Source organism: Lagopus leucura, unplaced genomic scaffold (assembly GCF_019238085.1).
Source record: "Lagopus leucura isolate 7727_CA_CO unplaced genomic scaffold, USGS_WTPT01 Super-Scaffold_739, whole genome shotgun sequence".
Classification (NCBI taxonomy): domain Eukaryota; kingdom Metazoa; phylum Chordata; class Aves; order Galliformes; family Phasianidae; genus Lagopus; species Lagopus leucura.
The window spans coordinates 11,763,412-11,777,498 of record NW_024962255.1 but is presented as its reverse complement, the minus strand read 5'-3'; the positions used below and the strand labels follow the sequence as shown (position 1 = coordinate 11,777,498).

At 38.4% G+C, this 14,087-nt stretch overlaps 1 protein-coding gene across 5 annotated transcripts in view; it reads left to right on the top strand.

Moving 5' to 3' along the window:
- ZMIZ1 (zinc finger MIZ-type containing 1) overlaps nt 1-14,087 on the top strand; it is a 322,545-nt gene that overhangs the window by 190,058 nt on the left and 118,400 nt on the right. For all 5 annotated transcript variants that reach the window (XM_042862784.1, XM_042862787.1, XM_042862785.1 and 2 more), the window contains one exon: nt 9,438-9,543. In XM_042862784.1, coding sequence (XP_042718718.1) covers nt 9,438-9,543 — 106 coding nt within the window. The remainder of the gene's footprint in view (nt 1-9,437; nt 9,544-14,087) is intronic.

Below are 14,087 nucleotides of genomic sequence, written 5' to 3'. Positions count from 1 at the left end.
TCAGAATCTTGACATTGTGCTTTAATGTAATGAGTGGTTCTTAAATTAATTCTGTTTTTCCTGTGCACCATCTTTCTGTGTTCATTCTTGATAATGTCTGATCCACTTTGTAACAACAATGTGTTTTCATTCCTGGTGCCAATCTAAGAGAACCTGAAGGGATACAGAAAAAAAAGGTCTTAGAAATATTCTGTGTGGACATCACCAGCAGAACTTTCAACTTTACTTGTGGAATCACTTCTTTTGATAATAATATATAAAATAGGTTGCTAATGGAGGTTTCCTGTTCTTGACTTGTAACGCAAGCATTTACAGAAATCAGGCTAGCTAAACAGACAGCTTATGTTGAGCAGTAAATAGTTGACTTTTATGTATCAGCAGTACTTTGATATGACTGGAATTAAAATCGCTGCTATAGGCTCCAGTGATGATCTATGCAATCTAAGAGGTGTGGGTTTCCTATCTCAAAAGCAAACTTGGGAGTTGGTACAGCAACTGAGAATTTATCAGATAGACAGATGTGTGTGTGTATGATTGTATTTGCATCACTGTTATGTCTGAAGAATCTGATGGACACTTATTCTAAAGTTTACCTTTTTATGTTTGGCCATAACAGAAAGTCACTGAAATGAGCAGGTAATAGAAGTTCATAAAAAAAGTCCGAACATTTTAACAAATAAATAAAATGTCAAGGATGAAGGGATCAGCTTTGAATGTGCTTTCTTTCTTGGAAGTTACAGGCTGCAGAATGATTTCCTTTAACAGCTTTGATGGAGCACATGTAAACAAATTATGCTCTTTCTCAGGGACAGTGAGCTCCTTTCTAGCTTGCCAAGGAAAGATAGGCGTTAGTTTTCTACAGTGGTCATTTTGAAGACAGATAGAATTGTCTGTTGACAAAAAAAATGAATAAAAATTGAAATAATTAATTCTGTAACTTATTGAAATTGTAGTGGATATGATTTTTGGTATGTGACTTCAACTCTTGCACAGTGGTAGAAGGAGCTGTAAAATAGCCTCTGCTTTCCACAAAGCAAATGTAGCTATAATTTTATTATAATTGAAAGAGTTTCTGATTCTAGAGCTTGTATCTAATGAAGACTTCTGAGATGAGATGATATTATGGTAAGATTAATATTATTGGTAACTTTAGGATTATTGACATTTGAAAACTTGCATATGGCGTTACTTTACTTTTGGCTCACAGAAGTAACTGTGTTCCCATATAGCAATTAATAAACAACTCTAGTTTGGCTGGACAAGGTTGTCTCATTCTTCGCTCCTTTTTTCTCAGATCCACTCTAGTCTCTTCTCACAGGTCTGCTCTTGCCAAACAGTTGAACTTGCAAATGATCGCACTGAGGACATGGTTACCTTTAATGTTTCTGCTGAAGCAAAAATGGAAACCAGAGGACAGCTGAGAGCAAAATGGACAGATTTAAAGACTTGTCTGATGCTGCTTTCAGCAGAGGACAATAAAGGCACTTCTTCAGTCTCTCATCGTTCTTGAGAGTTACAACACACAAAAGTTCGTCATTTTTAGGACTCTTCAGTAGTGTGCTTGAAAACAAAATACTGGAGAGAGAAGCACAGCTGTGTGCAGTTGCTCTGTAACTGTACCTACAGGGTTAGTCAATTAAATCCTGACACCAGAATGGCTTTGGATAGTAGAATGAATTTAGGTAAACGGGACGTGCTTACCTGAGTTAGCTGTTGGCCTGAGCACTGAGCGTAAGAGAGCTTTTCTTGTGAAAAATGACCACCCTGGTTGGGACATAAGACCTCTTCTTATCTGAAAGTTGACTCTTCCTAGCCAGTTTGACCACAAAAAGCTGTGCTGAGATATTCATTAAAAATGTATTTATTTTCTCCACTGTCTTACTGCTCTACATTTCCTCTCTGAATGTTGGGTCTATCTCAGTCATCAAATGTGAGAAATTCATGCATATTTCTTTAAGTGTTTCATCTCTAAGTTGAAAGAAATAAAAACACTCAAAGCTGCAGTCCTAGTTGTACTCAATCCAAAGATCATGGATTTCATTTGAATCTTTTGTATTGGTTCTAGATCTCAGTACTTAAGAGAATTGCTGAAATAACAGGCATCTATGTTTAACCCTTGGAAGTATCTATGATAGGCTCACTTTTGGTGATTGTGATACATTGTACAATAACCTTTTGATCTGTATTTCTCCTTGGAAAATTGTGGAATTTAGATTGTTTAGATTTTTCAGTCATTTTTAAAACTAAATGCTTATGTCAGTTCATCCAATGCAAAATTAAAAAAAGATTTTAAAAAGTAGGAGAAAAGCCATATCTTTGAATTATGTCAAGTTTCCACAACAGGACGCCTCAAACAGCAAAACCAACAAAGTCCTGCTAATGTGTTCACAAGGTATCTACTCCTACTTTTTCTTCACACCTGGCTAGATTCATTCTGCTTAATGCAGAAAAGCATATAATCACAGTCAGCATAAAAAATCACTTTTCATAACCATTTAAGATCTGAATCAGAGTAATTGCAGTTGGAAGAGTTGGTTCAGCACAGTCTATACCTAGAAAACACCAGGACGCAGCTGCCCATTAGAGCCCTAGAAGTGTTGCTTTTAGTCTTTGCATCCAGGACTTCCAGAACAAAAAGTTAATGTGGAAGGAATTCTTCTTCCATTGTCCTCTCTCCATGCATTTGTGAAGCACATGTTTATATCTGCTTTCAGCACACAGCACCTTGGGGCTCTGTACAAGCTGTACTGACGGAGTACAGCCAGCAGGCACAGAACAGTCCTCTCTAGAGCAGCTCATAATGCTAGCAAATAATTCAGTGTTATTGGCTGTCATATGACCTTAAGATATTCTAAAAAAAAAAAAAAGATTTTTTTTTTTTTAACTTGATTCTGTTAGTCATGTTATTTTACAGCTTTGAAGCTTTTGTTTGAAATGTGCTGCTGTTCAAATTAAAATGTTTCTGATATCCCTATATTACTTTCTTCAGGTGATGACTATGTTTCATCTATATTGTTGCTCAAAACCTGTCAGGACTCAGGTGACAACAGTATTTCAGTGACCCAGTGATCAGCTGGCTTCTTTATTAAAGCATTTTTCTCCTCTGGGAGAAAATTTCAGTTAGAGTTGGTTGAGTGTGGGGACCTTCTATTCAGTTCTTAGGCTTGTTAGAAACACGCACGTTAGAGGAGGAGGAGGAGGAAAGGAGGAAGTATCGGTATTTTGCATGCTGTGTTTCAGGAAGTGACAAAGAATTAGGTAGCAAGCATAATATTTTATTTTATTTCATTTTGAAAATACAGTCCTTATCCAGTAACTGGGGCTGGAAATATATTTAAGAGAACACTAGTTTGAACAGAGACTTTTACATTTGCAGAACCTGTCTAGCATCTGTTTTCAAGCATCAAAAGCCAAAAACTAGCTAATGATGTGTAACTTTTACTCACCTGCTTTGATTGTCTGTATTGTTGAGGCAGCTCTTCTGCAATTAGAATGTAAGAGTCTCATCAGACCAAGACTTCAGATCACAAAGATATCTTCCTCCCTTTCTCTTTTTTCTACTTAAAGCAGATCGCCATTCATGTTGCAAAATTCTTCAATTTGCTTCCTGTTTATCTGATCTCTGTGTGTTACCAAGGGGGAAAAATTACCATCTACATTGCAGAATTCTAATTACAAAATTTCTGCTGTAGTCTTCAAACTGCATTCAGATAATTTCAAGTATGCACAAGTGGCTGAACACAGAGCTGTCTGAACTAGCAATCAGCTGGCATTTTTTAGTTTTGAGCAGCCAGCAAATTGAATTGGAAAAATTCATTCTGATGCCAGCAGGGGGGGGTGCTCTTGACTGCTGCTAGTTAAGAGATTCTTTGAAAGTGCAACATAATGGGAAGGGAGTTTTGTAATAAGCAGCCATATAGCCCTCTTGATTAACAGGCCTGTTAGGTTAAGAGGTACGTTGTTCCAGTACTTCGTGGTGTGATGACAAGAAGGGCAGGGAGAAGAGCTTGCTGGGGTGTAGATCCTTAGTGCTGCAGAAAGGGGAAAAAAAAGAAAAAGAAATGCAGTTAAATTCAGCAGAGAAAAAGAAGTTGGTGGCTGAATTTCTCAGCTTTTCTCATTATTAAAACTTAACTCTCAAAATTTTGCCCTCACTGTCAATGACCCTGTCATTTGGATCTGTGCAGAGCTGTGTCACAGGTGGTGAATTTGACATCTCAGTTATGAATGCAGTGTTGTCCAGATTAAAGGTTTGAACGGCTTTTGGAAATCAGATTTTTGTACTGGCAGTTACCATTAAAATTATGGTTTTTTGCATGTAAGTATGTATTAGTTTTAGTATCAGTACTGTATCTCAGTTAAAATAAAAGCTGGATGTTTCTATGTGTGTAGCAAAAATATTAGGAAACAAGTTTGTAGAATACCATAGAGGAATACTAAGTGTAGAACCTTGGGTTGGCTGGCTAAGCAGTTTCCTCTTTATCATTATGGTGTCATTGACAAATATATCTTTTTCTTTTCTTTTTTCTTTTTTTTTTTTTTTTGTGCTCTACTTTTCCTCTGAATTTCATGGCATATATGCTTAGGCCAAGTAAGATACATGCTCACAGCACTGCGGAATGAGATCATGTTTGAACACACATTGCTGCCTGTGTGTCATCTGAATCTTTGCCTGTGCACTGAATTTGAATTTGCAGTTAGAGAAAGCCCGAGTATGTTAGCAAGTGGTATCAGATCACTTAACCATAATGTTGATAATTGATACCATGTTGATTCAATCCCACCTGATGAACATTGTTACTCAAGTATGATCTAAATCATGGCAGATTTTACACTTGGGACTGTTGCTTGTGTGGGGTGCAGGCAAAGTGGCATGACACCAGCTGGCAACAGGTATCCACATTGCTGAGATTAAGTTTAGGATGGATGGACCTAATAGAGCTTAATATCCTATCTTTTTCCCTAATCTTAAGTGTTTTATAGATATTGAGTAGTCTGCTGTAAAAACCCCAACCCCTGGACTCCAGAGATTGCTACTTTGTTCTAGTGCCTGAACCTCAAAAGTTTTCCCAGTATTTATCTTCAGTCACTTATACACTGGGCAGATGAATTCTAGTTGCACATGAATCTGATGGACTCATGGTGATGTTCTGCATGACTCACATAATACTGATTTTGTGCAGATATGTGAAAATTGATCTGCTCTTTTCTCTTGGATTAAAATGAAACTATTGATACATTCTTCAGAAATTCATTTTCAACATTTTATTCCTGTTGTTGAGTCTGAATTCATTTATTCAGTATTTCTGCCTCACCAGTTATGCCTAATTTTCTGTTTGGGTGTCCGATTTTTCTATGCTATAATAGTTCATACATGTTTTAATTTTTTAAAACATTTCTGTAGTTTTTCAAGGTTATTTTGAACTCTTATCATAGTCTTAAGTGCTTGCAGACCCCTCTGCATGTTATCATGTAGAAGTTTTGCAAGTTAACTTCTTTCATTGTCTTTGTCAAAATAGAACACATAGAACACATAGTGGCCTGTATCTAGGACATGTTGTGATCTGGCGGAGGAATATTAGTCAATAGTTTATAAGGAAGTTTATAAGTTTTTATAATTTTAAAGTTTTATAAGTAAGTTTATGCTAATGTCATCTAAGCTCTGCTCATCTGTTGTATCGATGCCATATTGAGCAATGTCAAAAGGCCTATTTGAGATAAGATAGATGTACTACTTTCCTTATATTTACAAGGCCAGTTAACTCATCGAAGAAGAAAACTGCACTATGCTGATGGATTTGGGATGATGCTCTGTATTGTAAATGTAATACTGATTTAGTAATTTATTTTGTTATCAGACTGGGTAACTGTAATTTCTAAGATTCACCTTTTAACCATCTTACTAACAGAGATTTGGTGTGTGCCTCCAAAGCATCTGCCTTGAATGAACTCCTGGCAATAATCACAAGCAGTTACCATGTTTGCCCAGGCTAGTTCCTTTGAGGCACTCTGAGATATATTTTATTTGGGTCTACTGGTTTGAATATACTAAATTTACCAACAGTCTTCTTGTTGATTCTTTGTGTTTTCTGGACCATATTCATGCAATATATTTATTGTCTTGCTTCTGAGAATCCCAATGTTTATTTAAAGAGAGAGGAAGTCCCTGGTATACAAGTTCATAGGAGGAAAGCTTCCCCAGTATCCAATGAGCAGTATAAGAAATGATGCAGTGCCTCTGCAGCTGTGAGCAGCCTGCAGCCCTTGTTGGAGGGCACACAAACCACTGTTCAACTTTCAGTTTAAAATAAAAGTAAGTATTTGGCTGCTACTTTTGAGAGAACGATGTTAAATACAGTCACTTAAACATTTTTGTGAGCCTACAAAGACACTGGACATAAAGTGGACCTGCCGTATCCATGTAGGCAGGACAGTGGCTGAGAAGCAGTGTGTAGCATCCAAAGGCTGGGGAGCAGCAGGACATGGCGTGCCCTCCTGAGCACTGCCAGAGCAGTTTGTTTCACACAGCTTCTTCCAGCCTTAGAGGAGTGGGGAGAAGAAAAACTTGGGTGGAAAATAACTCTTGGAAATTTTATTAAAAGTGTTTGTTTTCCACTAAGTAGTTGAGCATTTTGGTTTTGCTCTCTGAGGGGAGGAAGATTTTCTGTCCTCTCTTTCAATGGAAAACCTGTTAAATTTAGATTATTTTTTAATAAAAGTGAATTTTAATTTGTTTTCCTTTATGACTGATGAAAAACTTAAGCAAAGAGTGACACTTGACCAGCTGACTTCACTAGGCTCACAAATTTGGGTTGTTCCTCCTCTCACTTGCTCTCCTGCCTGCTGCTCTTGTGGGAGAGGCACAGCTGGCCCATACCATGTTGAGCTTGCACAAGATGGTGCCCAGGCCAAGGGCATGGCCAGCATTGTGAGCTCTGCTTTCTATCAGTCACAGCAGGGTACAGAGTGGGATTTTCTCTGACTGTTAGAGGAAATTCAGAGAAGGAAACTGCTGCCAAATGAGAGTGTAACAGAGTAGACCTTGGCCTGCTCTTTCTTTCCAGTCTCTTTTGCGAAGACATTGCAATCATAGATAGTTGTGGGTTCAGGAGTTTATGGTTTTTGTATTTCCTGAATTATCTTAGGAAACATGATTTCCATAATTAGCATAATGTCAGTTCAGAGTACTGACTAGACCTGTGGCTAGTGTGTCTCAGTATTTATAACTGCACTTTTAAAAATGAACTAAGCATAGAAGCATATGATGCAGGTTTCTTTAGTTATTGTGTGCTTGCTGATGAACGGCCGTATCTGCTTTCGTTCCTGACTGGCTTCAAAATGAGTAGTTTGATGATAACGTGCTTTTTCAAGAAAGAAAATGGGAGAGCCCTTTCTTTCTGATATGTGGTGGATGGTGCCTGAAGGAAATTAAATAATGTTTACACGTTAATGGCACATTGCCCTCAGGAACTTTTAACAAGGCTTTCATTAATTTAAATGAATTTTTCTGTTTCGTACCGATCCCTTCTCTAGCATGTACCTGTCAGTGAGCTGTGGTAGCACTGGGATTCAGAAAGGGGATACTTAAGCGTGGAAATATCCCCTGGATCTCATAGCAACCCATCATTTTTTTCCTCCTCTTGTTGATCTTTAATGAAACACAAAATATCTAGTTGTTATCTTATTGTTCTTTTCTACATATTTTGTTTGTTCTAACCTTTATCTTGATGCAAGTTCAAACCCAACTTCATAATGAAAATATTAAGAACTGTTGTATGTAAAGGATTAAAGTTTGATCTGCCAAGTTAGATGTTTTTTGATTTATCAAAGATATTTACAGCTTTCCTCCCAAATTATTTTCTCTTTCCTGTAGTCAACTTAGTCAATTTTAATTGTAAAGAGAAACAAGAGCTAAAATACAGATATGATTGTATGTTGCTGGTAGTAGTGCTGTGTAGTACTGATAATTCCAAATTCTCTTTTAACTCCCCTGAAGTCCCCTACTGCTCAGATTTGAGACTGGGAAAGTAGAAGAAATTAGGGAAGCATCACTCCTGCTTAGTAAATTCAGATGAATTTGTGATTTCTAAATTAGTTGGAAAAGCAACAACAAAAATCTACCCAGAAATAATATCTATGATACTTCTTTCTTGAGAAAGAAATCTGGTTCTTTACTGTTAACTGGGGAAAGTGGATACTGGAAAAAAATTTCCAAATAATAAGCTTCATGTTATAGTGTTCAGAATGTAGGCCAGAAAGGTGAATTCATTCATAATCTCTAGGTTGTCGTATATCTTGATTCCTTACTCTGTTCTGTGTCATTGCATCTTTGGGGAGTCAGTGCTGGACACGGGTTATTGCACTGTCACTGATTTAGAAAGAATTTTTCAAATGGAGACGGGTGGGAAAAGGGTATTTTCTTGTATTCTAAGCTATTTAGGGCTGGAACTTTCTTTTACTTCACTCAGAGACATTGTGTTTTGTTTCTTGTGGAGTTCTTTGACCACTGTTTCAATTCAAAGTTTTGAAAGAATATGTTAAGAATAATCAGTTTTCTTTATGCCTCTGAGTCTGAAGTCATCCTGTGCAACTCAAAGGCAATTAAAAGCTCTGCTGTGTACAACTGTAGCATAGCTTGCCAGAATGACCACAGTATTGTGTTTATACTATGCAGATTTTTATGAGGATACATTCTTGGCTGATAGTTGAGTTGCTGGCCCGGAGAAACTGTTGACTACTTTCCATCCTTAACCCTGGTCGGTCATTTGCCTAGTTGGGCTAGTCCTGCAAGAAATTTAGATTCCTTCTAGTTCAGTTCCTTTTTACTGGGAGAAATTAAAAAAAAAAAAAAAAAAGAAAAAAAGAAACACCAAGCCCTTCTTTCTATATTTAATGTGTCTGGCAAATAGTCACAGGCCTATTTATTCTAAAAGCCATAGTAAATGTGTTTTGCAATACAGTATTGTTGAAATGCAGCAACTGTGACACTGATCACAGTAGAGGAGGAGGGCATTTTAACCTAAAAGACATATGCAGTGCTCTTAAGAGCAGGGCCAGGAACTGTGACCCAGGGACAGACATATAGGAGATTGCTTATCCTCAATTCTCAAGTACAGTGAAGTGTATTCTGTACAATCTTCTCATTTGGTCTTTTTTTAATTATTTTTTTTTTCTGGAAAATCTTTGTCCCTCCAACTTTAAATGATCTGTGAGGCTTTTCTTCTGGCATGTGTTTAAATAACGAGATCACCAGAAGAGATCCATGCGTTCACTTTGCTGTGCTTGCTGTGTTAACTACAGAGTCATATCATATTTGTACTGTGGATATTGCAACAGCAGATTCAGTTGTCTAACGTTACTGCTGATAAGCAGGTTAATGCAACTTTGAAAGAGGCTTGAGTAACCCCTAATGAAGCTTTCTTTATTTCCCTCTGCAGGTGGTGAGTCGAGTGGCAGCTCAGCAAGGATTTGACTTGGATCTTGGATACAGGCTACTGGCAGTATGTGCAGCCAACAGGGACAAATTCACTCCAAAATCAGCGGGTAGGAAATGTCTTTTTTGGTATATCCATGATTTTTGAATGATCATACTCTGAATAACTACTGCTTACTACTGAATTGGTTCTTTAAAAACAAAAGACAACTAAGTATACCGTGGCAACAGTGCTGCAGATCTTAGCATTTTAATAGCATGCTCTTCTGAAGACAAATGACGAAGGCAGCATGCATGTTTCCCAAGTAGTGCTGTTTGTTGTCCTGTTTGACTTTATAGATGAAGCGTTACTTTCAGAAACACTGATGCTCAGTAATCTCAGGGAGGGAATGAGCACTCTCAGACCCCTCCATCTTGATAAACCATTGATTTTATGTCATATGTCAGCCTCTCTTACATCTTTCACGTTCAATCTGTAGTTTCAGATACAGCTGTTGCCAGGCTCTCATTTCTGGACTGCATATGTATGTGCAAAGAAGTAGCACAGTTTCTTGTAGGTCTACTCATTCGTTTCTGAATTTTGAGGCAAGAAGTGGGAATGACATAACAATAATATCAAGTTGTTATTTTTTTCTGGTATTTTATGTAAATAATCTGTTATGGGTCTCTGATGAAGTAACAATATTTGATTATGATTTATCGCTTTTGCTCTTCTGTATAGTAAAAGCATAAAATGCTCTTTAAGATCTTTCTGCTTCTCACATTGTGTTCTATTTATCTGGAGCATTCAATTTTGATTTTCTTTTTTTTAGCTGATGAATCCCAATGTAATGTGTACTGGCTTGAAAAAGAGGCAGATAAATGCTCTGTTCCAGAGCGTAGATAACTTTCTGGTTAGCAACTGATACACAGTCACAGTGTTAGAACATCAGAAAAGATTACCTTTTTCCAAAGCAGTAATGTGCAGTCAGCTAATTGGGTATTAGTAGCATTTATTTTCATGTTCCTTACCAGTTTTTATCGACCCCGAACTTCTTTCTCTCATAATTGTTCTTCAGTCCTTAGAGCTCTAAGGAGTTCCTCACGAAAAAGCAGCTTTCATATCATAGCATGTTAATTGGACTCTCTGATTAATCCTTTGTATGGGAATGGATTATTAATTTTACTAAATGTCCCATGAACTGTCTAATTTTCTTCCAGGAAAACTTTGTGGAAGATGAAACATTTAGTTAACCAGGCACAATCTCCTTTTTTCTGAATTCATAGCAAGCTTCTCCAACTGTTAGCTGTCACTTCTCTGTGGGTTTTTTTAAGGCTTGTGTGAGGATTTCATGCTAGGAGTGCATTAACCAAGACTTTTGATTCCTGGTAAAAGTATTCGTACTCTCTCTCAGCAGTTCTTCCTGAGGTGTGTCTCTATCAATGTGTTAGTGGAGGTGAAGTTGTCAGTCTTGGGGTTTTTTTCATGTTACAGTCCTTTGCCTTTCTAACAGGTATCAGAGGATGGTCTTGAAAGCCACTGTCAGTCATAGAAAAACCCAGCTTCTGTGTTTCATTTCCACAGTTGTTATTTTTTTGGAGTATCCTTTTCCGTTCCCCCATGCTCACTACCCCAATCCATACAGATTTCAGTCTTCCCATTGTTAATTGATGCAACACAGGGAATCACAGAATCACAGAATCACCCGGGTTGGAAGGGACCCCAAGGATCATGTAGTTCCAACCCCCCTGCCTAGCAGGGCCACCAAACATACACATTCAGATCAGGTTGCCCAGGACCCCGTCCAACCTGGCCTTAAACACGTCCAAGGACGGGGCATCCACAACCTCCCTGGGCAGCCCGTTCCAGGGCCTAACCACTCTCCTAGTAAAGAACTTCCCCCTAACATCCAACCTAAATCTTCCCTCCTTCAACTTAAAACCATTTCCCCTAGTCCTGCTGTTATCAGCCCTTTTGAAGAGTTTACTCCCCTCCTGGGTGTAGGTTCCCTTCAGGTATTGATAGGCTGCAATGAGGTCACCCCTCAGCCTTCTCTTCTCCAGGCTGAACAAGCCCAACTCCCTCAGCCTGTCCCCATAGGGGAGGTGCTCCAGCCCCCTGATCATCTTAGTCGCCCTCCTCTGGACCCTTTCCAAAATCTCCATGTCTTTCTTGTACTGAGGGCTCCACACCTGGACACAGTACTCCAGATGGGGGAAAGTTGATAATGAATTCATGAGCTCTTCCCCCAGTGTACTGTAAAAAAAAAATATGCTTTTCAGTCTTTTTTTTTTTTTTTTTTTTTTGCTTCCTACTTCCCAGACACATCACATACATAACTAATATATTACCAGTGATCTTAAATAGTTGGTTTCACAACTACTTTAGTTTTACCATGTATTTAGTTGTTTCACCTGTTGTTCCTGGGATTTCAGCATGCCCAACCACATTGCATTTTTATTGCTCTTTTTGTCTGTATTAAGTATTCATAACTTGGAGCATGCCATAATATATTTTGTGAAATATCAAATATAGTCCCTACTCTTAATGGTGTTAAGTTCATATATGACTTGCAAGAGCTACAACATTGAATGGGCTGCTTGAAATACTGACAGGTGAGGATTACAGATATGAAATTGTTTGAAACTATCCCAATTTTTCTTCTTCAACATTTGAACATGTTTTCTGATTTCTGAAGTAACAGTGGCTCTGCTCCATCATTCAGTTATTGTAAAAATGTTGAGATTGTCTCTTGCTTATTATTGTTGTTTTTTTTAATAATGAACATCATTGAAAGTGGCATTTTATGATTTGCTTAAGTTGATAAGGATTCTTGCATGCTGTTTTGAGTAGCTCATTCTTTTTACTTTTAAGTCACATCTTTACTTTTAAGACACCTTCAACACTTCTTCATCATTTTATGACAGAAGGTTCTTAATTGGCATTATCTTTAATGAAAAAAAATTTGTTTTTCCCTTCCACTGGGCTGAAGGGAAATTTGCAGTGGCTTGAATTTGTTCCTCCAAGTAGGAATTTAATGCTCCCAAAGCGATAGCTTTAAAGATATTTTCAATCCATAGTGTGTAATTTCTGACACTCTGAAATATGAAAAGAAAAAGCTTCTCAACTTAAACCAAATTAAACCCTTTGGAAGTCCACTTGCTATTAGTGCTTCTGTATAAACTACTATGAGGATTATTGACTGATGTCCTGCAAGTCAGGACACCTCAAGTGGTCTTAAATTGATGGCTCTCAGGCTCTGCAGCTCTGCTCAGTGAAACTGGTGGATCTCCCCAGGCTGAAACTGGCAGAAAATGTTTGCTGGTATGGCTTGCTTTTTGTTTGGCTGGCTCTCCGCAGGGCCCAGCTGAGAGTTAGGAGTCAGATGGTGGTGTCCAGAAGTATCTGTATTACAGTTAGAAGTCATCTGGAGCCCGAAGTCAGAGAGTGTGACACCTGGCTTCACAGCTGGCTTGGAAATACACACCTCTGGTTAATACAGTCAGCCCCACACTGTTTATGCCACTTGGTTGAAAAAATTTTAGTGATCGGTGTCTGCTGACCTGTCTCACATAAGCTAGGAGTCTAGGGAATGATTCCACAAGCTGCGAATGGCAGGGAAGGAATGGGAAGATGGACAGCTGGAGCCAGGTGGGGCAGAAGCTTTCTCAGGTGGCACAGTCTCAGCCAGAGGAACCCACAGGAAACAACCAAGAGCCGTCAGTTCCTTAGCAGTTCCCAAATTCAGTATTGCCAAAACAGTGTTTGATGTTGCACTTTGTCTGTCTTGTTTTAATTGGCTGTTGAGGTAGTCAGCAATTAGCTAATATGAATTGTTTTGGAATATGCCTTGAGGGGACACCCGTGTGGCATGAAAAATATTGAAAAGTTGTTGTGCACTTTTAAATAGTAATGACAGTTTACTGACTGTTCCTTTTGTCTCTGCTTTCTGGTGTTTGTACCTGAAATGAAGTGGTGCCTCCTTTTATTCTTCTAGCCCATGCTGCTGCATCTGGGCTGCTGCATCAGCGGGAGGTCAGACACAGCGTTTCCCACCCTGAAGACAAAGTCTTTAAAAATATATGTCTCTCTTTTGGTGACAGCTGCTCTCCAAATCTTCCGAGGCAAATTCCTCTGCCTTGTCGTGACACCTATAGGGAATGGCACAGCAGGTTAGCTGCATGCTCATTTGCTTTCACACTGCAGCAACCTCAGTCGCTCTTAGTATGCGAGTGCAGGGGTGTTTGCGTATTCCTTTCTTTCTACCTTATGTCTGAGTTCTGCTTTCACAACGGTGCCTGCTTGGACATCTGAACTTTTTCTGAGTGTATTATCTGCTGCTTTTATTTTATTTGGTAGCTTTACTTTAAGTAAAACAGAATATAACAATCAATGTTTGTTAAAAAAAAAATCTAAGAGGGAATCATTTTCTGTGATTTTTATTTTTTTATTTTTTATTTTTTTTGATAGTTTATTGAGCTACTGAACTTCTTCATTGGTCTTAAAGCTACTTTTGCTTTTGTCAGGAGGCCAAGCTGAGGCCAGGCAAGGGGGTGACAGGATGAGATCATACAGGGCGCTTTGTCAGAAAAGGACAGTGTTCAGTATCTCTGAAAAAGAGAGAGAGACAGAGGGAAAGAAGCCCGAGGGCAGAGCTGTGCAGAAAAGATACTT